At 41.8% G+C, this 24134-nt stretch overlaps 1 protein-coding gene across 2 annotated transcripts in view; it reads left to right on the forward strand.

Annotated features, from left to right (window-relative positions):
• Positions 1 to 24134, forward strand: part of cacna2d2a (calcium channel, voltage-dependent, alpha 2/delta subunit 2a) — a 145302-nt gene that overhangs the window by 20816 nt on the left and 100352 nt on the right. For both annotated transcript variants that reach the window (XM_053433352.1, XM_053433360.1), the window contains exon 3: positions 20399 to 20515. In XM_053433352.1, coding sequence (XP_053289327.1) covers positions 20399 to 20515 — 117 coding nt within the window. The remainder of the gene's footprint in view (positions 1 to 20398; positions 20516 to 24134) is intronic.

The raw sequence follows: 24134 nt of genomic DNA on the forward strand, positions 1-24134 counted from the left end.
CAAAAACATTATGTAAATATACTGGTAGATGCACCAGGTGGATAAATATAATAATAGAAAATAGATTTTACAGAATAAACATGTGGAAATATTTGACAATTTTATTAAAAATACCAGAAACATTTATAGTATAAGATAAAATAGAAAACAATGAACACAAGACAAACAGCCCATTTTATAGGCCCATGACTGAAGCCTTGCTGCACTTGCTGACTAGAAGAGCATCTCTAACAGACACATCCCTTCCTAACTAGATATTAATAAGTTATTAGAAACCCGCATATGTTTTTCATGGCTATATTTTTCATGCAGTCTTAATAATAATGTTTGTAATATGAAAGTACAGGTGGATGAGAGGGGATTTTTGCATACTTTTAAGTAGCTGTGACTCCAGATGTCCTAAAACAACTGGTAATCAAAGATCTAATGGGACATAAAGAAACCAGAATGAAGTCAGAGCGATGTGGCCGAAATCTCATTTAGTGCAAATTAGCCTGGCCCCATCAGACCAATTGGAATGTGTGACTGGCTCGTATTACCTCAGTGTCATTGCGTTGAAAGGACCACATTTGTGTGGTGTGTGTGTGTGTTTGTGTCGGGGGGTGATCTAATACACCAGGACAAAATATTCAACTCAGGTATGAGAATCATGGTCTGACTCTTGTGTCTACCTTTTTTTATTCTACTCCCCGTCATAAAGAAGCCGCGGCAACAGACTCGCTAAAGTGGAAATTGAAACTTACAGCTTGAAGAACGAGCATTTCATGAAACCTTTTCTTTGTACTCTAGCTTTGCAAATTTGTGCACCAAAGCGTAAACTTTCCGGCTTCTAAGAGGATCATTCTTTTCAGCCATCAGTCAGGCTGGTTCACGGTCCCTCTGCCTCAAACTTTTTCTGACACGCGCAAACACTAAAGCACACATGCGAGACATGAATGATGGAAGAGGAACCTCTCATCAGCCCGTCTCTGCACCTCTGTGCCACGCTGGGGGGGGGGGGGGGGGGGGGGGGGGATATGATCTAACAACTCTCCGTCGATTGACAAGAACAAACGTACATGGCTCCCTCTATTGCAATACCTTCCCCTTTTCTTCGCAGACACCATAATAAATGTTATAATAATAAATGTTCCATTACCTCTTCTGAAATGTTTGGGCGACCCACATTCTCAAACTAAGCTTTGACTTTGCGTGATGTGACTTTCACCGGCTGCGCTGCAGGTTTCTCCAGCACAGTTGTTTTATTTAAATTAGCCTCTGACCCACTAGAGACGAGACAAGGCTTTGGCAACCTGCGAACGCGTTTGACATCGTGACTTTGCAGAACGTTTTCCAGAACCTTTTAATTCTCTCGAGACGCAACTGTTGGTTTTGCGAGGAGTGTTTTTAATAAATTGAATGTTTTAGCCGCGTTTTATTGTGAAAATAAAAGTATCTGCAGGCGACACATCGTAACTGAACCACATGCTCATTACTCCAGGTCTTATCCTTAGTTGTGCGGCATTGTGTTAAATGTGTTTCTGTTTGTTTTAATGGGTAGAAAAGCCACTGTTGCAGCCACGTGTATGTGTGTGTGTCTGTGTGTGTGTGTTGTATGATAACATAGTAAACAAGGCCTTACATTGATCTCTATTTTAGTCGTGTGGTTGTAAGCTTTTCAAAGAGCAGCCTGTGTTTCTGAGGCATTGATTGTTGCCCAGTAACGATGCACACGTTGTACAAATGCTGATTGACAGCTCTTCCTGGAATGTTGTCTTCGTTTATGCCACGCAACTTTCGGGGGGGATTGAAGTCGTCTTTTTCTGCCGCTGAATTTGTTGTTGTAAATTGTTTCTCATCAAAATTGCGTTTGTGTGGAAAGGAGAACGGTGAGGAATGTTGGCCCAAAGATGAGATGTTTTTTTTGTTGAGTGTCAGAATTGTCAGGCTCACACACGCTTGAGATGTTACCTCCTATGCTCCTAACAAGACTTCAATCTGTCCTGCTGGTCCCTGATTGGTTACCACTTGAGTTCCATCATGTTTTCTTAGGTTGACTGTGTAATAAGCAGAATTGGTTTGATTTATACAGTGTGGCATGCGTAACAATTAAGTTATTATTACATAAAAAAAATTATAATCAGACTTTAAATATGAATTAAAATGATGCCAACAAATAAAGAAGTCACTCAGTCCAGGTAAGTTAGAATATTTAATTGTCAGTAATTGCAAAACAGTTAAGTTTTGCTAACTTGTGTTTTTTTCAAACTGTGTTTACTTCATCCTTTGCTCTGTAAAGTCACATTGTCAATGATATAAATAGGCTTTTGTTTTGTCATTAATCAAGTGTCATTAGATATCATCAGTCCGACATACAAATTGCCTTATTATCTCTTTCACAATTATAGTCATGAGCTCAATAGAGTGAATGTTCGATGGATTGTTTTCTAATTAATTTAAGCCATTAAACAAAATAGCAAAAGCTTCTTGAGGGATGAGACTCGACAATAGATCCAAATAAACAAACCAAAATCCATGATCTTTGAGAAACTGAAAGTTAAGTGGACACAACATATTAATGTTTCTCCAGCTTGAAGCAGAAGTAAAGATTCTGAGTTGTGATAATGTGAAAATAATTAGTTTTTCTAATTCAGAATATATCATCCTAAATAAAAATGTTACTTGGATCAAGTCAAACCCCAAATTTAATACATTAGGTTAAAACGTTATAACTGTGTATTAATGATCAGTACAATTTTCTTAATAGTGTATTTTTAGACAACCTTCAATAAATATTTTAAGGTTGTATAAAGTTCTTTTTCATTTTTCACCAACTCAACACCTGTTTTTCTTTTACCTACATTCTTACACATGTGAAACGCAGTGGACCTTCACAGTACGCAACTGATTCACAAACTCAACTTAAGTAACTACTAAAATTGACAAAATACAAAAGCACATTGTCAGTGGGAGACTGTGTTGTGGAGGCTGGAAGGAGGAAACCGTCATTAGGACACAGAGAGCTCAATTACACACTTCATAAAACAGGTACACACCCAACACCAGAACGCACAAACTGTAATCAGTCACAATCAGTTGAACACATGGTATTGGAAACTACTATGATATACTATGCTTTCATTTTTCCTGCTGCTTCAGACTGACTCTGTTTGTAATGTGCACATCTTAGATCACTAAGAAATGTCAGAGAAGAGAAACATCCTGGAGATGGTTGATACTAAAAGAGCAAAATGCTGTGAAACGTAGTGGAAACATCAGGCTTTCATTCCGTCTCATTTCTGATGCTAAAAGACTATTTGTGAATGTAAGCAAAACTGCTATATTAACATTTGTTCACTGCAGTGGTTTGTGTCCCACATATAGCAGTCAGTATTTCTCTGGTGGAAATGATTCTGCTAGTTTTTAGAAAATTGTGCACAAAATGAAAATGTGCGTAAAGCAAAAAGCATAATAAAGCTCCATTACATCATTTATAAATAATAGGACATAGACTGTAAATGGGCCTTACACTGATCAGAGACAATATGTTGAGCTACAATGTGTTGGATTTCAAGCATCTGGCTGAACTATAGAGAACACAGTCTTGGAAATTGAGGTTAAGCATTATTAAACAGTTTGCTACAGTGTATCCAAAATTTTACAAGAGAATTTAAAATTCGAATCCAGTGTGCTGCATTTAGAAAAATGAATTGTACTTTATTCAATGCTGCCACTTTTGCAGACCCCTTGATGTTCCCTTTCATTTGTGGCCCCTGTTCTGTCCTCAGGTGTCGAGGACCCACACTGTTGTTGGCTTTTAATCGCTCGACAGTCAACCATGATTTCAGAATCGGTTTTGACTCACACAGGCTGTGGATGTTTTCCGTAATGAACCTGATCCATGTGACAACCCTAGCTGATCCCCAGTTTTGTATTTGCAGGTTTAATGGATGTGTAATTGCTTGCTTTATGAATAATCAGAACAGCATGCATAGAGGAGTAAAATTGCGGGGCTTCAGCAGCCAAACAGCGTGGTGGTTCTGATGAGAGGGATCAGACCCAGTTATGTGGAAACCAGTGGGCGAGCTCTGCAGAGAAACATCAAAGCACACCGCTGTTGAACACTTGCACTCATCTGATTTGTGATCACACAGGATGTTTTACCTCTGACCTGGAGTCTGCGGAGTTGCACTCAACTCTCCGATTATGTCAAATATTTAAATATTAAAGTCACACTCGGAGGGATCATTATCTGGGACTTTCAGGACCAGAGCCGTGGGCAAGCCAAACTCAAATATTTTATCAAGCCAAAAATATGAGTGCTCTGAATTTAACAGGCCGGGATCTGCTTTAATGTCAAACCATTTAGTAAAACACAGAAATGTAAGGCACCTGTGAAAATGTTTGACTTCTGTACATATTCATTTTATCATCAAATTACGATTTTACCTTATAATAATAAAATATTACAGATCCCACAGAAAAAAACTATAAGAGCAAGGCATTACTTTTAAGTTATTTTCCTAATGATCATTGAATTTATAATATTATTGATTATTAATGTTCTTCTACGAGTCTAATGTTAACTATTTCTATATATCTATGGGAGTAGATGTCATCCTCTGTGTATTTTGCAGGTTAGGTATCTCAGTTAAGGGATCAGTTGTGTCTGGAAAATATCTGACCACAGGTTTGTTGATGAAGCCTGGAGGTGTAGAGGGCTGAGCTTCTGACCAAAATCGATGCTTGCGCTATCTTATCATATTCAATCCAATTGATATTATTCGACTTTATAATTTGATGGAAAAATATAGATATTTTGCTGCTGCATGCTGTTTTTTTCTCTATTTTATTAAGGCCATGGGTTTGGAGGGGTGCCAAGTGGAATGGTTAAGCCCTGGCTCTCCGTCTACACTGCAGAATGGGGAGGCATTAATCTGGGCCAGCTGGACAGAGGGAAATTAGTGATCATTTACACTGACGGCATAATCAGGTTTCACGCTGTCCTCCGATACTAAATTGCTTCTTTTGTTCCACAAGATCTCCCTCTGTCTCTCCCCATCGCTCTTTGTCAGTGTCTTTCTCCCTCTCCTGTTTTTTTTTTACCCCGGTCGTTTTCTGTTATCGGTCATTAAGTGTCGCGTTTCTATGGAAACAGCCAGTTTGGCAGGAGTCGGCCGTGCTGTAGAATCGGTCCAGTGACGCTCAACATGGAGAAATATCCAGTTGAGTCAGTGTGTCCCCTCAGACCTGCCAGGGCTGTGTGTTGTGCTGCGGAGCCCCGGAGATTGGTCAAAAAAGGAAAAAAAAGATGGAGCCGACTGTGACGTCTCTCAGCGGGGGCAGATATGGAAGGTCGTTGAGGTTGCACCCCCCCACACACCCACCCACATAAAGGCACAAACACGCCACGCTGGAGACGTCCCCGCCAGGCCTTATCTCTCAACATGGGGGGGTTTGTGTAGCTGCTCTCTTAATGCTGTCACTTCTAAGAGCACTGACCCTTTTGGCAGGTTACATGGGGGGGGCTGTCTGTGTGTAATTAGGCTGTGCTCTGTGTGTAATGACTTAGCGTGGAGCCACTCTCTATCAGGCCCAGCAGACAGCCACTGTTAGTGTTAGTCGGGGGGGGGAGGAGGGAGGAAGGGGGCCCGGCCATCACCGAGGGCAAGGCTATAGGAGGGTGGAGGTTAAATTGAGTTCCTGAGTCAGTGAAAATCCCCCGTATCACTTATTGAAAGGCAAGAGGGTTAAATATTCAGTCTGGGAGGGTTGAAATGTAATCTGCACTGTGAGTTTAAATTGTCTTTGGATGCCTCCCTCTCTCTCCTGTTCCGCCCGTGGTAAGACGGAGATAACTGGGCCACAGCAAAATGGCTGTCTTGGTGACTGTCACTCAGGTGTGCATGTGCTGGGCCTGCAGAGTCGGACACATAAACTCAAACAGCCGAGCATCTGTGTGTGTCGCATGTGGAAAAACATTACCTCTGAAATAGATTACATTTCACAGCTGAGATCTTGAGAATGTCTCACTCCCTAATTGAACTCTGACTTATCAATCCTTCACTTTTTGTTAAATATGTAATTGCTTCTAATGAGACAATTTCAAGTTTCCTGGGCAGAATTTATTTTCTTAAAAACAAGCTTGACCCTTTTAAAACAATATTCTTAAAACTCAGAGATTTAAATGATTTATATTCAAGCTGAATGGACATTTTATTCTGGTTGCCTTTTTAAATGCATCATATCCGCTTTACCTGTAGCTTTTCTCGTCCCTGCTTTAACTTCCAGGGTAAACGATGTATGAGGAAGGAAAAGTCACTGCCAGCCACTTCCTCTGGTTACATTGGTCCCTCGTAATGGATCAAGACAATTCATTCCCATCTGCTGTGTGTTCTGTTGCTGAAGCTCTCGTGGAAAATTTGTAGATTTTCATTGCCGGTGGTTGTTTTTAAATCAACTCCCATGATCCCAAGCTGCCTCACAACATCTTCAAACTAGTCTGTTGTTATTGTTTTGATGGAGAACCCCCTAGTGGCTGAAGTTACATGTTGTATACATTTAATGTGCCATGGTAGAAGATGTTTTGAGGTTTCTATATTAACATAAGAAGCCCACATTATTCCAGATACTCCAGAGAAACCTTGCATGTTGTGTGGACAAAAGTGTGTACTGCATGTTATTGTTAGAATCATGAAAATGCCATCGTTCACCAACAATTTAATTTGGATTGAAAACAAACTGAAATGTTCAGCTCACATTAGAATATTTTCTGTGTTTAGTCAAATAACATTTGTTGGACTCTGTAATGACAAAAATAATTTCCTTCTAGCTGTGTTTAAGTCTGTACGTCTGGATAATGAGCTCTGTGTTCTACTGCCGTGCACGAACACGCTATTTTCACCCATTTAAATTACATAACATCCCCTCATTGACCTCTGCTGCTCCAATGCCGCTATGAAGTCTTTTCTCCAAATTATAGCTGATCCACACACAACTGATGCTGACTCTGCAAGTTGCCTTCCCCCAGCTCATTATGCAGTTCATATTTACCAATGATTTACACGGGAGAGCTCAGCAGGGCAGATCTAAGATGACTTGTCTTATTTAAGGAACTTACAGGAACCCAGTAAGGCCGCCAGGATGATTTAACACAGTGGAAAAGGAAGGGCGGTAACGGTTTATGGGGGAAATCTAGCTGCTGAAGTTTGGCAGGGGTCAGAATCGTGTGGAGCTGCAGTTTATTCAGCGTGGGGCAGATTTAGCATCTGTGTAAAAGATGCTTGGAGAACTGCAGAGGACAGACAGATGGCGTGAAAGAGCAGCAGTGCTCATATTTTCTAGCTTGGATGACCCAGCACCCACATTAGCATGATCAGTGAACTGCAAACTAAAAATAATGCAATTAGACATTGATTATTCTGAAAATATAATGAATGGAAAACATTAGCCTTAATATTAGAGGATTTTTACAGTACAAAATCAGACAGTGTAGGTTTGATATAATATCAGAATCAGGTTTTATTGCCAAGCAGGTTTACACATACAAGGAATTTGCAGTGGTGTGTTTGTGCCATTATAAATATAGAAAATATAAAATAGGAAACAAAAATGTCATAAAAAATACTATAGGCAAAAGAAAAAAAATGCTATGACAGGGCAGGATTGTTCAAAATGTACAGTTATTGTCAAGTGTCACAGTGGCAGGAAGGAACATCAGTGCCACAATCTTACCTGCACAGCTCAGAGTGGTGGAGACGTACAGGTCCTGGAGAGAGGGCAGGCTGCAGCTGATCACCTTCTCAGTGGAGCGAATGAGGCGCAGCAGTCTTTAGAATGTTGTTGAATTTGAATGTGTAGAGAGCTCTGGATGAGACGGTGTTTAGCAAGTCATTTGTATCAATCGGGAGAAACAAGCCAAGCTCACAGTAAGACTGATGGACAGGTGCCAGGCGTTATCAGTGGCGTGGAAGTGGCGCAGTAATTAGTCAAATGAGAAGGAAGTGGAGGAGACGCCATGGATAGAGACCCCCCCCCCCCCCCGGGGCTCTGTCTGCTCAGCAGGAGGACCTCTACGGCCCACTCAAACACACACACTGAACAACACGACCATGAAAACACAAATTCCCACACACATCAAAACATGATGTGTAACACTGTAGTCAAAGAAAATCTTGGTCGCCTGAAATCATAACTACTGAGTCGCGGCATGTGGTCCTAGGGGGGGGGGGGGAAATCTGCACGTTATCTCTAGATACACTAAACTCTGAGTTCACTCTACCTGCCCTCATTAGCCTAAATGAATTGTAGATAAACACAGCAACCTTGTAATTGCAGCATATTGAAATACCAATTTTTTGCATGTTCACATTTGAAGTCTTTGTCACACATTTGATGCCCCCTGTTAGAGGATCAATCCTGGAAGGGTGTTAATGTTGCGCTTTTGTCCTTTTCAATTTAACACCAGAGACTGTGAGACCAGTGAGAATGAAGTTGGACGGGAGCCTATCAATCATCTAATTAACCTGTCGAAGGGATGATAGATTTATACAGGGTGCACTTTAGAAGTCTTTTAGATACAGAAATAAATGGGCACCACGTTAAATGATGTATGTGCCCACACACATACACACACAGGCCGTTTTCACACAGCCTGCACCTTAATTCCGTATAACAGGTGCAGTCACCGAACTGGATCAATGTCTGTGTGAAGGCGAGAGCTGGCATGACACAACACAACATGATGACATCACACACTGGACTCACTTTACACTGGAGTAAAGCACAGGCGACATAACGATGGGACTTCTCTGAGTTCACGTGATGGGAGAGTAGATTTTAGATGATTATATGTACGATGCAGAATCTGCTGTATGGACAGGAAAATAAAAAAGTACCACAGTGGCTGGAGGACACAATACAAAACAAAGGAAACCTGCCATCACAAATAACATTATTTATTTATAATCACTGAAAACTAGCAGGGGGACGTCGTAGAAACTGCTGTTTATGGCGTGTTGCATGTGGATTAGTGCTATGTTGGAAATGGAATAAGGGCCGAAATATATATTTTACATAAAGCCACAAAAATCTACTTAGGAATTGACGTAAATGTAAGGTTCTTTCTGTCTGTTCTGAAACAACACTTAAGAAGTATATATACATATATCTCGGCCAATAATTTAGTTGTTTTTGCTATTTGGACTTGAGTGATTCCCCGTAAATCAAACTTTTTACAAGTAACTTCAGTGGAAAATAGAAGAGTGACAGAACAGATTTTCCTTGTCAGGTATTTTCCTTAGGTAAAAATCATCCAGTGTGCCATTTAGTGTATTTGTGCGTTAAAACGTTTGGGGTAAAAGCGGGTCCTTCATTCCCAGAGGAAACATTGCTCCTGCAGTACCTCAAACATCTTGTTCGCATTCCTGATTTTTTTTTCTTTCATTCAAGTTTGAATTCAAGTTTGAATTATCTACAATGGTCTTTACAGCTGATCAGAAAGCCTCCGGGTAAGGGGCGTGACATTTCCGACACTAAGTGGTTGACCGATCAAAGAAGAGTGGTTGATTAGAGGAGCCTTTTGGGAGGCGAGCCATCAGAGAGGGTGAGAAGAGGGGCTATATGTACAGTGTGAGACAAATAATGTGTGTTTTCAATATCGTAGACCTCCCCCCAATTAAAATAATGAATCTGGAAGTGGCTATTTTAAATATTATTCAAAATTTGCTTACAGATTTTAATGTAGACGAAGGAGGGGTCCAACAAAATATGTCCCAGGGAGGTTCTGGATCCTGCTCTGGGAAAAAATGAAACTCTTTAACGTAACTTTAACAATATACAGGTAGATTCAGAGCTATACAAAGCATTGAGTAGGTGCTGGGGAGGAGGATGGGCTGAACTAAGTTAAGAAACTAAGAGAAATTGAGAAGGCAAGAAATATAGGGAGGATATTTTCTGCGGTTGTCTATTTGAGAAAACCTTTGCGGATGGAGGAAAAAAAACAATTCCCTACCATCAGCAAGTTAATAAAAGGGCTGCAGTTTATCTCTGTCTACAAGACAAATACCCTGACTGCAGATGGAAAGGAGGAGAGGAGCAGGGGGGTGGGGGGAGGCTGCCCCACATTTCTCCTCCGTCCCTCTCCACTCCTCCACTCCGACAAGTCACTTAGTATGAATCCTTTCATCTGGTAGTCGCCCAACTGGTCGGCTGGTTTGAACCGAGCAAGTCCAGCAGCACGCACCACTTCCGCCCGACCCTTTGGTTCTGCTGACAGGGCTAATTAATGAATAGATACAAAACTGGGCAATTAAAATATCGCTGTGGACTCCATCTGTCCAGCCGGGCTTTTTTTGCCTCTCGGTATGCGCCGTCTGTGGCCTGGCATCATGAATATCCCTCTCGCACACTGTCATACTGACGTGCTGGATCTGTTTGGAGAAGAGGAGTTAATTTTATTTTTATTTGCTTGATCAATTAAAAAATCTGTGTTTAAAAGTCAGTTTTAATAAAGCTGATAATAGTCTGTGGATTAGTTAAGGTGGACTACAATGATGAAGCAGTTTGGCTACTGAATCAATGAATCTTAAATATTTAAAACCACTTCAGAGAAGTGGCGGCTCGAGTGTTTTTCCAGATCAGGAGACAAAAAGCTGCCACAATTTACACAGAGGGGCCAAATATGTGTCCAGCATCCATGTGCTCATTCAAGTCATTCCCTGTTTACTGTTAACGCCAAATTGTTTGCAAATCCACTTGTTAAATATATTTTGGAAATTGTTCCTTGTCTATGCACATTGTAAACTTCCAAAAAGAGAAGAAAATAAAAATTCTTAACAGAAGTGTTGTTTGAAATGGACTACTTGTTTTTCTTAGATTAATGACAGGACCTGGGGGCCATTCAGATGCCAATCAGATTTCAGCGGGGGCCAGTGCCCCCTTTGCCCTGCCTGTGGATCCACCCCTGCTCTAGAGCGGCCTCAATTACTCGAGACACAAAAAGGGAAGTTCTGTAAATGAAGATGAAAATTGGATCACTCAGGATGTTGATGAGATGCAATGATGCAGGGAAGACAAGTTTAAAAACACTGATCGAAGACAATCCAACATTTACACAGTAGCTGCAGGTGAATATGCAATTTCCCGCGTGGAGATTAAACAAAGCTGGATGTAATATGCAAAGTGTGTGTTGTTTGTTCATGTGTGTGGCTGCGGTTGTGTAAATAATGTTTTCCTTTGTTTAGACCTGTGCGTATCACCAGTTGACAGTCCCTCTGATAATGTTACAGGAGTTAATCCACCCCTCCTCTCCTCCATGACATCTTTCTGCTTATTTCCCTCTCTAATCTCAAACTCTCCCTGAGGGGTGCATGCAAATATGGAGCCCAGCCTTTGTTTCCTTGGCTAAGTGCATGGATGCAGCCTGCTCTGAATTACTCTGCGCTGCTCCGACACTGTGCTGGAATCGTGTCTGTTTGCGCTGTAGCAGTACAGAGGTTTGTGATTTTAGAAATAAGAATGTCCACATCTTTTATCACCAAAAACCAGATTAACCTTGGACATCTGGGCTTTAATTTCACATTTAACAGGATGTTCCTAATTTGTGGCAAACGAGATGCTTTGACTTCACTTTGGGGAAACAGTCATGGTCTCTTATTACTCCTCTATTCTGTTCCTTCTCATAATCTGCTCAATTAACCCTGACAGTGGAGGCAGATTTATCTGTGAAAAAGTGTCATATTGTTGGAGACAATTAGACAACGAGTCCTCGACTCCAGACAGTAGGAAACCAAAGCAGGCTTTTCATTTCTGGCAAACATTGATTTTAAAGGATGAAATGACAACAGATGCTGGTGAATCTTGGCCCAATTAGTTTTGTGGTTGCCAATCTGACAGACTAATATTTGCAGCTGACTTGTTTTGGAAACAATAATCTTGTCAAACTGGGTCTGGAATATGCACGTATCTGACATTGTGATGAAATAATGAGGCAAAAGCTTCTTCTGCAGTGCAGAAAATCAACATCCTCACTTGTTGATCCATTAAGAGGACAATAAAAAAACAGACACAGTGATGCAGTGGTTACACCTGTCACAGTATTGTGGTTCTTGGTTCAAATCCCGGTCTGGCCAGGGGGCTTTCTGTGGGTAATTTGCATGTTCTCCACATGTCTACGTTGGTTTTCCTTGGGTACTCCGACTTTCTCCCACAGTCCAAAGACATGCAGTGATTGGAGACTCTAAATTGACTGAAGGTGTGGATGTGAGTGTGAATGGTGGTTTGCCTCTCTGTGTTGGCCCTGTGATTGGCTGGTGAACTGTCCATGGTGGTCTCGCTCAAAGTCAGCTGGGATTGGTTCCAGCCCCCAAGTGACCCTTTACAAAACGATAAGCAGTGTGGATAATGGATGGAAAAATAAATGTCATTGTTGTTGCATTTCAGTGTAGAACTTACTAATCTTTGTATTATAACTTGGCTTTTAAAGTAGCACAGTCACATTTGGTAATGATGGGGTCCTTGGTCGTGAGAGTATTTGCTTCAGATTACTAACTACTGGAACCATGGTGGATGGGAGACGGGGGGTTTTGGTCTCATATGGGGCTGTTAGTGAAGTTACTCCCTTGTGTTCAGCTGGTGGGATGCAGCACCGAGTCCTGGCCGCCATCAGAGCAGGTGGTAGATGAGCTGTAAACATGTCGTCCACTGCTGACGCACTGATCTGTCTCTCTTCCTCTCTCGTCTCATTGAGACTATAAACCTCCCCGAGACACCAACCTCACAGCAATCAGTGTTTCTGCTTTTTTTTTCTGGACTCCTCTGGAGGCTTCCCGGTCCTATTGAACTACGAGGGGCTCCTGGTGTGTTGTGTCTTATCGAGCTCCTCCGAGGCGGCTGCAGCTCCCTATGTGTTCTCTCTTATTGAACTCTTCCCGGGGCCGGTGGAAGCTGGGTCTGCTCGGCGGAGCCCACTAATATTCCTTAACGATGTGGCATCTGTCTCTGTCAAAGTCGCCGCCGCTGCAGCCAGACGCGGCCTATTGGAGCTGACTTCCCAGAGAGATAAGCAGTCCTCTCTTTTAGACACAGATGGAGGGGCAATAACATCAACACCACCGAAGAACACAGTGGAAAGAAGGTCGACAAATAAGTCTTGGGGGGCAGAAAGAAATCTTTTTCATTTGTTATCGTTTACGGTTTTGACTGTGTTGATGACAGGGAGGAACTACGTGGAAAGTCCAAGATGGCGCAAAACACGAGTCGCTATTGAAATGTTCTGCTGCGTTTTCCCCACAATGTGAGTGAAGCTGAGGAGCGCCGGGGTCGACACGCGGAGCAGACACCTCTCTGATGAGCGCCGGATGAATCAGCATACCACTTTTGAACAGTCATCTTCTGGAGTCTCGCCACCCTCTGTCTTTCCATCTGCGTGTTTACAGAGACACTCAGAGCTTGGCACATTGCAACCAGTCATCATGGCTAATGATGGGAATGTGACGTGTGTGTGTGTGAGCTGCACAGAGGGTGCGAGCGTGAGTTTAGCGCACATGTACATTTGCATGTCTCACTCTGCGTGTCTCTGTCTGTGTGTGTGTGTGTGTGTGTGTGTGTGTGTGTGTGATTCTCAGTGTGTAGTTGAGTGTCCCGCCTGCCAGAGAAAGCATATTGGTGGCAATTGGCAAAGTAACTTCTGCCGGATCCTGCGTGAGCGTGAGCAGCAGAAGGTTGGATTGGCTGTGGACGGCGCTCTGCGGAGCCACCTCTCCTCTTTTCCTGTGAGAACGACAGCCCGACACACAGCGCCGGCCAGGCGTCACGACTTCCAGCCAACAACATGACTGATTCACACACTGTTATTTGCTCCACAGCCTTTCCCCATGAATTATCATTCCTCTCTACGGAAATGATGGGCATCACGGAGCAGACACATCCATTTGATTTGTTCTTTCTAGTTTGAATGCACAGTTTTTTTTCTAAAATGCTGCTCAGAGCTGACATTTCTGTCCAGTTAATGGCACTAAAACACACCCATAGTCTCTTAGTGGGAGGGGGACACCAATCAATGCACTGAGACTTAAAGATCATTGAGCTTACTGGAGCAATTGGTCTGAGTACTTCTTGCACCATCGACTATGTATCACTCTTATGGGATTTTTGTGTACATTGAAGCAAGTCAATTAAAGCGAATCGATAAAACTACATTTTATCTCCTCTGATAATTAAAGATGGTATAATAATAGTCTGCTGTTCTGAAAAACACAACTGAGTAGTTACAGTACAAAGGCAAAAGTACTGAATGTGCTCTCATACAAATTAAAGGATTTTAATTTTAGTTTTAATATCATCATGTCACATTATTTCTTCTAAAAGACTTATTTTCACTCCAAAGTGAAGGTCTGGTTTGAAATGCAACGTAAAAACTTTGCTTAACATGTGACAGCCCACCGTGTCATCACCCATTGTCACCCATTGGTTTGTGAGCTGCTGTCTTGAAGCGCCATCTTGTTCAAAATAACCAAAACTGAAGTAACTATATTTGGAGGAGATGGGGGTGGAGCCTCTACATCTACATCCGCGAACTACACCCATTGGACGTTACTAGCTGTCAATCATATGGTATCCATGCCCCAATGCATGCCATGCAATATCGTCTACGAGAAGTATAGTAATTTTCTCATAGACTTAGAAAGTGACTTATTTTTGCAAGAGTCGTCCTCTGCTGGTCATTTGAGAGAATGCTTGTTTCAAGTACTTTTGCATTGGCTTCACTTGCTCGACCTGGAGTGGAGCATTAAAACCAATCAAGTGTTATACCTCCTCACTGTGGTTAGACAATGCATAAAACATTTATCGATATATTGAACTATTGTTATATTGCTATTGATGAAAACTGTTAGCATGTTTCTCTATGTTTCTGGTGTTTGTACCTTCAAGAAGCTCGCCCCAGCTCCAACTTTGCATATGGTTATCAGTCTGCTGCTTCTCCTTCTGCTGGGCCATTACCTGTGAGTGAGTCAAGCTCAAAAACCCTCAAATATCATTTCCGGTGGACTAATGCATGAGGGCCTTCAGTGATGATGGTCACTCCTCTCCAGCCTGTAGCTAAAGGGGATTTTAAAGCCCCTCCGGCCTGTCATGACAAACATTACCAGGTGCCGTCCGTCTGAGTCACTTCCTCCTGCAGCCTAATGCTCGTCGGCCGGCTGCTTCTCTCTGGGCCCGAGCTCCGTCCGGTTGACAGCGCCCCTCAATCTTCCCTCAGACAGGGCAGGGACCTCATCTGCCACGTTACAGGAGGATGTAATGGCTGACCTGTCAGAAAGATGAGCCTATCTATCTCTATTTGTCTCCCTTTTGTGTTTTTATTAGTCCACAAGGAGTGATGAAACGGGAAATGGATTTCCTCAGGAAAACACCCATAGTTGATCGCACACAAAAATGAATGCTAGGGCTTTTTATTATGTCACAGCACATGATACATGATAGACAGGCATAGATCACTGGAGGAGGGAACCAACTGTGTATGTGGATTTCTGGATTTCTTTACTCATCCATCCATTATCTATTTCACTTCTGCTTTGAGGGTCACAGGCTGGAGTCAATCCCAGATGACATTGGGTTAGAGGTGTGCACAAACACTGGGCAAATAGCAAACTGCACACAGGAAGGTGCTGGTTCGAACCTGGAGCCTAACCACTGCCCCACTTTACTGCCACTAGATTATTCTATGGTCCCCAGTGCCCCATATTCAAACTATAGAGACCTGTTGATTACCTCCTGATGATTGCACCCCTGTCTATTTGTTGCAGGAATTGTTTTTTACTTTAGTTTAAGTGCATGGCAAGATCGATCTTTTTTATTTTTAACATTTTCCTTATTTTCTCAGAGAATAATTCTTGGATCTTGATGAGAAAAATCAGGCATGTTTAGGGAGCCGATATCTACGAGTATGTGTAATTGAGTGCCGATCCAAATATAAATCTCAGTCTAGTGAATTTAAATGTGATTTCAGAATATCAGTAAATAAGGTCAGTAATTATATGTTGGACGACTCCAGCAATAGCAAAGCATATTCTAATATATTCAAAACACAGTCAGTGTTGTGTCAAATCCGTTGGAACTTGACTAGCGGGAAAAGTAACAGCCCCAACTGTAACCTGTATTTTTTATCTGGACCCACTATTGATATTGATCAAACCCAGTTTGATAATCCTTCGGCCTGTGTTTTTTAAATGGGGGCTGGTGGCCATTTACTAACTGTGTGTGTGCTGCAAGTTGTGGACCACAGTGACAGTGGTTGACTTAATTTGTTAATGGTTTGCTGGCGTTATGTTTTGAGGAGGTAATTTGGCAGTACATTTTCCATTAAGGCTGTTTGATGATTGTGGTATTGGATGCTGCACAAACATACAGTACACGTCTGACGTTTCAATCCCTAAATACCAAGGCCAAGTCAAGTTTTTTCATCCAGAAGATTTTTTTTTTTAAAAATGGGATTCACAAAAAGGACCATCATGTGTATTAAAACAATTTTTTTTTATGAATCCTTACATATTGATCTCTCACTTCTATCTTTTGTTTCTAAGCTCAGAGCAGACAAGGCTCTGTCTGTAATGTCCCTGAGACGGCCATGAATCTTCCAGAGAGGGAGGCAGAGGCAGAGAGCACTACCACACATTAAGGAAATGAATATTGATTTAAAAACAAATTTGACATGGTTTTTAAATCGACTTGAAAATGCATCGCTTATAAGAGTCAAGAGTTTCTAGTCTGTCAATGGAGCCGAGAAAACTTTGCTCTGGTTTTATGGTTTAATAAGATTCCATTAATGGCTTCTTCCACCTTGACAAAAAGCCCTCTGGAATGAGTGTGTGTGTGTGTCTGTGTGTGTGTGTGTGTGTCCCTGCGGTGATGTGTATGTGAAAATGTACAGCAACGCTCATTTGTGCTAACGTTCACGTGATTTTTGGTCTGAGGACGCCTCTCTTAGAACTGAATTATAATGACGGATATACAGTGTGTGTGTGTGTATGTGTGTGTATGTGTATGTGTATGTGTATGTGTGCGTGTGTGTGTGTGTGTGTGTGTGTGTGTGTGTGCAGAGACTGTTAAATCGTAGACTAATGACTTTTTAGGGATGAGGAGCCCAAGCGAAAAAAATGAAACGAAAAGATTTGAACCACCTGTCTCACTCGTCTAAAAACATTTACAGATAAAAAAAAAAAAAAAATGTTGTCGCATTATTATGGAGCCTGCAGATTTCACCTTCAGGTTTCACTTTGAGAAGTAGAAGTGTTGTTTGAAACTAAGCAGGATCCTTGATTCCCTCAGAGGGCGGCCAAAATAAGACACCGGGCAATCTCACCAGAGTGCTCGGCTGGCGCGGTGGGAGCGTCTGGGGCCAGGTTTGCCTGCTCGCTGGGCCAGTGGAAGGAAACTGCCTCTGGCGGCCTGCCCGGCTCTCGGCTTGACAGAGATGGATCGTATGGACCCCAGTGTTTTCCTTTCCTAATTGCTGCACATCAACACATCAATCCCACAGACGTGATATTTCATAACAGAGAAGGAGATCATTACTTTGACTGTTTTAGAGGAATTATTCAGTCAGGAGACCTCGGACTGGTATGATTTCAGTCGTGTTTGATCGAACTGGTACGTGAGCTGTCGCGTGTTTTTGCGTGTGTGTGTGTGTTTGTGTGTGTGTATGTGTGTGGGTGGATCAACGATTGAATATCAAATACCATAGACGGACTCTGAAACCTGAGGCCAAAATAGCTTTGTTTAATTAATGCATAACCAGATCACATGATACATGCAGACAGTGTTTCTCTCACTCTGAACAGAACCAACTGAGAATGCAGGGTTCTGCATGAGACTGGCAAACTGCAGTATTGTAAAGACTCACCTTCCAGGTCTTTGTGCCATATTAATAGGCCTCAACTGATGAAGGACAACAATATGAAAAAAAAACGAATAAAGAACCAACAACCAAACAATTAAATGAAAACAAAATCTAGCTGAAAAGGGCTAATTATGTAACCCTACATTTCTTTCTTTCTGTATTTATGTGTTCATTTGTTAATGTATGAAAGAGTAACTCAGTAAAACCAGATTATTTGTAGCATTGTGATCATCAGATCTACTAGTTTTTCATTTTCTAATTCCACATTTATTTATTTATACTAGTTTTTTTGTGTCTCTCATATTATCCAGGCTGTTTCCGTGTTTTTTTCTTCAGTTTTACTGTGAGCTTCCATGTTAGATTTGCAGATATGTTGTTGTTAAAGTGCACAGTCGCCGCTCAGTGAATGAAAGAGATGGATAACATCAAAGGAGTAAAAAGATGTAGCGTGTCCACGGGTTTAATAGCTGTTTAATGACACATATGTTAAGAGAGTAGTGTTTCACAGATTCTGTCATTTGTTTTAAGAGCAGTATATTCCTGAAGCTCCAGTCTACTCTTGTAAACTAATGAAAAGCATAAGGTTGTGAAATACTTGGCAGTAAAAGAAAAACCATGAATTTTAACCATAGTCTTGAATTGTGATGTCAGTTGTCTCTTGTCTGGTCAATTATTTCCTCTGCGTTGGAACAAACTGCTGTTAAGGCTGAAATCAACTTCTTTAAAAGTCTCACTTTGACCTCAGAAACACTTCAAACCTGAATTAAAGACTTTGTTCTGCCAAAGTGTTTAAGAAGAGACATCAAGGTTTTCCAATTAATTTTCAAAATGACTTTTTTTTTAAAGTATATATATATATAACGACATGTCTCCAAAACGTCCTCCCACCAGTCTGAAGATCAACCATTTTTTGGTTTCATCTGAAACATGTATGACATCCTCTCTTCAGGCTGCTTAGGACTCAGATAAACTTTCGAGCTGTAGATTTAAACTAAAGTCTGATATTCTACTTATTTTTGAATGCAGTGACTATCTGTAAAAACCACTGCGATATATCCTCATATCAAGCGTTCAGTATCAAATGTCTAATCACTTGAGTAAATTATTGATTGTTTGATTGAAGAGGTCAAATTCCTGGTTTTCCTCAGACAGAACTATACAAAATGGGTTTTACGGTGTGAAAGTGGGTCTCTCTGTGTCTTAGGGCAGCAGGATAAGTGTTAATCCCTCGGGCGGTGCTCGGTTGTAGGATACAGATCCCACAGAGAGCCGTGGATGCTGAGTCAGCCACAACTCTTCCAGGGGTAGCAGACTAATCTCCCAAGTACCTTCCTCTGTCAGTGGTCCAAGCATCTGTCATTCCACCTCTGAAGCCCCTCCTCCCCAGACATCTCAGTTCCTCCTGGCACCCAAAACCCATTTCTATGTCTTCTTTTAAAAGGTTTGCAAATTTTGAGTGCGCTTTATGGGTCTTGACCGGTGACAGTATATGAAGATGGATGATTAGGCTCCACTTCCGCCCACTATCCAGAAATGAAGCCAAAAATATCCTGGTTGTATCCACACTGCCATCTTGTGCTGAAACTACGATTTGGAGCCAGAGTCGGATCGGGGGGGATTGATCCACAGCATCGAGGTCGCGTCTATACGTTCACTCCAATTTGGATGTTTATCCCCATTTTTATAGCATCCCAAAAACTAATTAAAAACAAAATGAACACTTGCACAAACATAATTGTGATAACAACTACCTAAAATGATGGAAATCATCTTTGAAAAAAAGTATTTAACGAGTTTTTTGACCTTTTTGTTTGCGACAGGTCAAGTGAGCGCCCTCTGCTGGATTACCTGGCAAATTAAAAATTTTGGCTTTAAAGAGTAAAGACCCGTCCACTAACTGGGGTAGGCCAATAATACAGCCACCAGGGGGCGATCAAGATGAGTCATGTTGTTCATCTTTATAAACAGTCTGGTCTTCACTGGTTCTAATCTGTGTGAAGCTGTAAGAGTTCTTTTTAGTCGCAGTTTCTGATTGATAATAATTCCTGCTTTCACTTTATTAACTTTTCACTGCTAAATATTCTTGGGCTTGTTGTGTTCAGGATATTCTTCATTCAACCGGTGGATCAACTCACCAACATGTTGTCACCAGGCTGTACATAAGGCTGCTTGTCGTTCTTTTTAAAGAGTTAACGTTGTGGAGACGGAAGGTGTTCACCCAGCAGTGAGGATCTGCTGGAGTGCGTTTGTGTTCATTTAATTTGATCCTGACTGCAAGACTGCAACTAGCTCGCTAAGTGCTCTGCCATTAAGCCTCTGTTCGGTGTTTAATGCTGCTACAGGGCTGATGCTTATGGGTATAACACCAGGCTGTGTGCCGCCCGCTTTGCAGTAAATGTTTACCATCTCATTGCCTGCGCTACCTCTGGAATAAGCAGACCCTCTCCCGTGTGAGCCTCTCAATTGAAACAATGGCTCCGGCCGCCTGACCTTTGATTCCCTTTTGTTCTCCGTCTGCAGATTTATAACGAGAAGAAGAGCCAGTTCGAAATCAAGAGAAATAACCCCAAGGACCTGGTGGAGCGAGTGGCCCGGGACATCTCCAAGCTGCTCAACAGTAAGAGGAAAGCCCTGGAGGTAAGAGGCTGATTCTCCACACGTTGTAACACCTGCATGTGTACAAACACACTCTGTACTCTACTAGTGCACAGGTAGCAAACACGCTGCATCCTTTGAATTTCCTGGAAAGCCAAGTTTCTGTTGATACAAATACATTCAGTGACTTTTAAATATATATTAAAATATAATATGTAGAATATATTTATCGAACGTTCCCATTGTGTGTACACGCTGAATTAGAAATCAAATATAATTGTTCACTTTTTAATCATCCTCTTATCTATTTGTTAGCATGTTACGTATTAAATAGAATAAAAAAGGCAATAGATGATGTATTTCTTCCGAATACTTAAATTAAAATACAGAGAATAGGTATATTATATTCACCTTTCACTATGGACAGAATAATATTTGTAGAGAAACACCTGAGTAAAGTGCAGTGGCAAAGGATGATTGAACTTCCTCCAATGTTGAGTGATTGAAGGATATTGACTTTATTCCTTCAATTTCTTGAAAGCAGTGTATTTCCTCTGTATTATTGCAGTACGCTTTTAAGATTATTCTTTTTTTCTGCTGAGTATATTTGAGTTTCTTGTTTTCCTCTTCAGTATTGACTGCATACATTGTGTAGTCTGCAATGTAGTCAGTTATTTCAGGGGTTATCACTGCAGCGTCCTGCATTCTCCCAATATAATTATTCCCGCTGTTATGTTCAGACAGTTCTGTGATTATCCCAAAAAACTGTTTTGCTCTCACAGTGAGGAGCCTCCGAGAGAGGAAGAGGAAGAGGAAGAGGGGAGGCCACTCGGGGATGAGAGTAGTGACAGGGAGGGAAATAAGGGAACGTGAAGACAATCGATGAAGAAAAGGTTCATCTGTCTGATGAGTCCAGAAATCTGTCTGTATGTGGAACGTATATCTCAAGAACCTTTCATCTAATCGGCTTTACACTCTGCATGTGTATTGTTAAGGGCCCAAAACAATGCAAAGTCGAATTTGGTGCGATTCGGACGCTTGATGGTTCAGTATTAACCGCTGCTACAGAGCGCTGTGGCTGGGAATCATCAAAGCACGTTCAGGATAACTGGTTCTCCACGGTTCTGTTACTGAGTCGAGCTTCCCTGAAGTGTAAAATAAACAGGTGAACAGCTCTTTGTGCAGCAGCGGCGACGCAGCTCCGTGGTTCTGTGGACTGAGTCCTGCACTCGGTCCTTGACAGTGTCAGAGTGAGAAGCTGCAACCAGCGTCACCACAAACCAACAAGCAGGCTGGTTTAGAACGGGCACTGCACTGGTCTGAGCTAATTCTGAAAAAAACTAAACTAGAATACCATATAAGTGTTGCTGTCTGCAGTGCAGCAGTCTTATAGCGTAAATATCTTTTCAAGTCACCTTCACACTTAAAATTACAGGACGTTGAGGGTTCCTAATTCCCAAATTACCTGATTATAATATGTATTATTTTGCTATTTAAACCTTAATTTGTCCCCCCCCCCCCCTTCTCAATGGCTTTGAGAAAGTCCTTTTAATCAGACTGTGATGCTCATCATCTCCACCCACACGTACACACACTGATTCCTTTGAATCACTCTGATCAGCTTCATCGTGCTGCAGGAGCTACACAAACTTGATACACTGAAATGATAGAATCTACATATATTCACATCCCTCTTGCTCTAACGCACACTACGGTTTCAGATCATATGTGTGTGAGTTTCTCGTCTGTGAGTGCCTGTAGGGTATAATTAGAATTTCATGCATGTGGCTCCTCGTTTAAGAACGGGCCTGTTTCAGGCGCTGTCCACTTTCACTTTTCTCTGTTTCTGGTCCGATTTGGTCACTCACGGCAAGAGCATGGAATTTTTTTTTTAACACAGCTGAATCCTCACAAAGGGGCAGGAGTGTATATCTTTCGAGAGCATGAGGCCTTGTGGGACGAGGCACATTCATGCCAAGGGGAAGCAGAAGTCTCTCAAAGGCACGGTTAATTCTCCGGCTCGGATCCTGAAAGGGAAGAGAAGGTGTTACTGTACGTCTCCCGTGGTCATGTGTAGGATTGGATTTGGAAGAGCAGAGCATTGATCCTCCAACCCAGTTTTCCTTTTCAGTACCACTTCCACCTCTTTCCACACACACACACACACACACACACACACACACAGAGACACAGACACACAAACCCGACCCACCCCACCCTAACCTCCACAGGCCACACTGTCACCTCACATCCCGTCTGGGAGATTCACTCAGGAGGGAGGAAATGAGGTGAAAAAAGAGAGAGGCTGGAATGAGAATGTCTCCCTGGGGCGTGGAAAAATCAAGAAAATGATGTTCAGAAATTCATAGATTTAAAAATGAGCACAGAGCGGGAGGGAGGTAGAGAGGGAGCCGAGGACGGCGGTGGGGGGGTAGATGGAGGTGGAGAAAAGACTTTGAGGAGAAAAAAAAATAGGAAGCCGGGGGAAGAGAGCCAAATAAAAAAGAAATTGCAAAAAGGAAACGAAGTGCGCCAACAAATAGGGAGCCATTAGTCATCATAGAGTACAAACCTCAACAAGACGTATGCAACAAGTTAATGCGTTTCATTTTTAGATGGTTAGGATTTTCAGTTTTCACTGGAACTAAAAATTCAAGACAGTATGCGAATATATTCATGTGGACTTATTATTCATACGAGGAGAAAAGTGAAAGCCATGTCTTAATGCACTCTGTAGATAAGAAGGTCTCAAACTCTGCCCGGCGCTGTATTGACAGCGTTTTATATTCCAGGCTGTTTCTACCCCCTGTAATGGTTATTTAGTCCCATATATTCCCTGCCACACGTTTAAAAAACAGGAGGTGAACGTGTGTGTGTGTGTGTGTGTGTGTGTGTGTGTGTACATGCACAGGCGTGTGTGCGCGTGCAGGAAGAAATTATTCTTCTGCAACCTATTTAAATACTGCTGCGGGTGATTCGTTGTAATTCATGTTTATGTTACTAATGAGAAAATACACATTGACTCTAAATACTCAGTTACTGATATAAAGTGGGGAGGGAAGCGTTTTTCATTGCTTTGGATTTAGTTGCTTAAACCTTAATTCCTTAATTACTAACACATTTTAGTCATTTAAATACTGTGTTTGTGCAGTCAGGGAACGGGACGGAAAGAAAAACCCCAAATCCAGGAGGTGAGCATTTAGTTGTTAAACCTGCTTCGGCGATGAAGCTGGAATTATTTCTGCCACGGACAAGATACAGTTTGAGAAATGCAACAGTTTGAAAAGATAGTTTAAGGAGCACAAAATAGTCATTTTTTAAATTTTTTAATCCTGCCTTTCAATCCAGCATAAGGAAATTATTATCTAATATCTAAATAAAACATAATTTAAATTGCAATGTACTCGATGTTCCTATTAGTCTAAAAATAGAAGCAACATGAGCAGACTTTATTTAGTTGTTTATTCTTTCCCTTCACTCGTCTCAATCTCTTCCACTTCACGTCCCCGTCTGCTCTGCCTCTCTTCCCTCTGGCTGCCGCGATCTTCTCAAACAATGATCTGATTCCACAGTCGCCAAAAATTAAAATGTAACACAAACCCCGGGCGGCTGACAGGCTTCCATGTTGCCGCTGGACAGTTTCTATAAATCCCTTTGTTTT

The sequence above is a fragment of the Pleuronectes platessa genome, chromosome 2 (genome assembly GCF_947347685.1).
Source record: "Pleuronectes platessa chromosome 2, fPlePla1.1, whole genome shotgun sequence".
Taxonomy (NCBI): domain Eukaryota; kingdom Metazoa; phylum Chordata; class Actinopteri; order Pleuronectiformes; family Pleuronectidae; genus Pleuronectes; species Pleuronectes platessa.